The sequence below is a fragment of the Myotis davidii genome, unplaced genomic scaffold, assembly GCF_000327345.1.
Source record: "Myotis davidii unplaced genomic scaffold, ASM32734v1 scaffold566, whole genome shotgun sequence".
Taxonomy (NCBI): Eukaryota; Metazoa; Chordata; class Mammalia; order Chiroptera; family Vespertilionidae; genus Myotis; species Myotis davidii.
In genome coordinates, this window is record NW_006296617.1 from 322,872 (window position 1) to 324,130 (window position 1,259).

At 56.2% G+C, this 1,259-nt stretch overlaps 1 protein-coding gene across 1 annotated transcript in view; it reads right to left on the reverse strand.

Moving 5' to 3' along the window:
- LOC102753805 (serine/threonine-protein kinase D2) overlaps positions 1 to 1,259 on the reverse strand; it is a 27,912-nt gene that overhangs the window by 24,986 nt on the left and 1,667 nt on the right. Inside the window, exon 2 of the mRNA XM_015569312.1 lies at positions 3 to 119. Within this exon, the coding sequence (XP_015424798.1) occupies positions 3 to 119 (117 nt within the window). The remainder of the gene's footprint in view (positions 1 to 2; positions 120 to 1,259) is intronic.

The window sequence follows — 1,259 nt, forward strand, 5'->3', positions numbered from 1 at the left end:
ACTGAGGCGCAGCGAATGGCCGCTGGCCAGAGACGTGGATGACAGGCGCCGCTTGCGGGCCCCGCTGCAGTTGTTGGGGATGCTGAAGGCACAGCGCTTGTGGTAGTTCAGTCCGCAGCCTGCGGGGGGCGCCAGACGGTCAGAGACGCAGCCTCCACTGCCCTGGCGCTCCACTCCCCCCACCCCCCTCCTCCTTTCCTTCAGATCTGGAGCACTGTACATCCCTCGGGACGCTTCGTGTGTAATTAAAGTCTATGGGAATCTACAAAAACCCAATTCAGGCAGCACAGCCCCACAGCGTTCAGAAATGAAGGTTTGGGCCATTCCACCAGGCCAAGCACCACGAGCAGGTGAAGTGCCTGCTGAGGGCAGAGGGAGCGCGGACTGGGGCGTGGAGGGAAGCCACCCCGTGCGACCCGCTGCAGAAACGGGAGCTATCATCGCTAGCGTTTCCTCCTTCTTTGAGGACTGTGTGTGTACATCAAATCCTTGTGTTTTCTCCCCTCTCCTATCCCCTTGTCACCTAACATAAGATGCTGATGATAATTGGCTGTACAGCACGGCGTTTCCATCACAGGGTCTCAAGGACACACGCCGTCTTCTGGGGAATACAGGGTCAGCATGTTTTCGGTTGTACCCAGGATGGTGGTATGTTATCAGGTGGAAGCATGACTGTGTTATTGTTTTTTCTTTCAAAAAAAATTTTTTTTTAAATCGTCGTCCATGAAAGCCTCAGGCCCAGCTTTGTGGTTTCCACGGGGCTTCCTGAACCCTCGCTCCCATCCATCTCCGGCGATCCCGCGTGACTCCGGATGGCTGGCTGTTCTGAACACTGTCCCTCCAGCCCCTGGGAGTTTCTTGCAGGTGCTTCACGAAGCCTGTCTCCTGGTGGGCTGCCTGTGCAGACCTGCCAGCTCAGCGACTCCCCATCCGTCCATCCATCCATCCATCCAGGCACTGGGACAGGCGCATGGAACATTGTTGGCCCGAAGAGAAGAGCTAGGATGGCAAATGGCCTTCGCCTACAGGTTCCACCTCCCGGTTTGGGCCTTGCGGACGCTGAGCGGAATTTCAGAACCTCACTCATGACTCCCAGTGTGAATGCCGCGGTACAGTCCAATGTCAGTGGCATTTACTACGGTCATGTGGCCTCTTCTGGAACCATATGAACTCGGACCGCCATCTGTGAAGCTGGGTCACGGAAGTCCGTGCTATGATTGCCCATTAGAATCTGATGACCAAAACCAACAGCAGCCCTG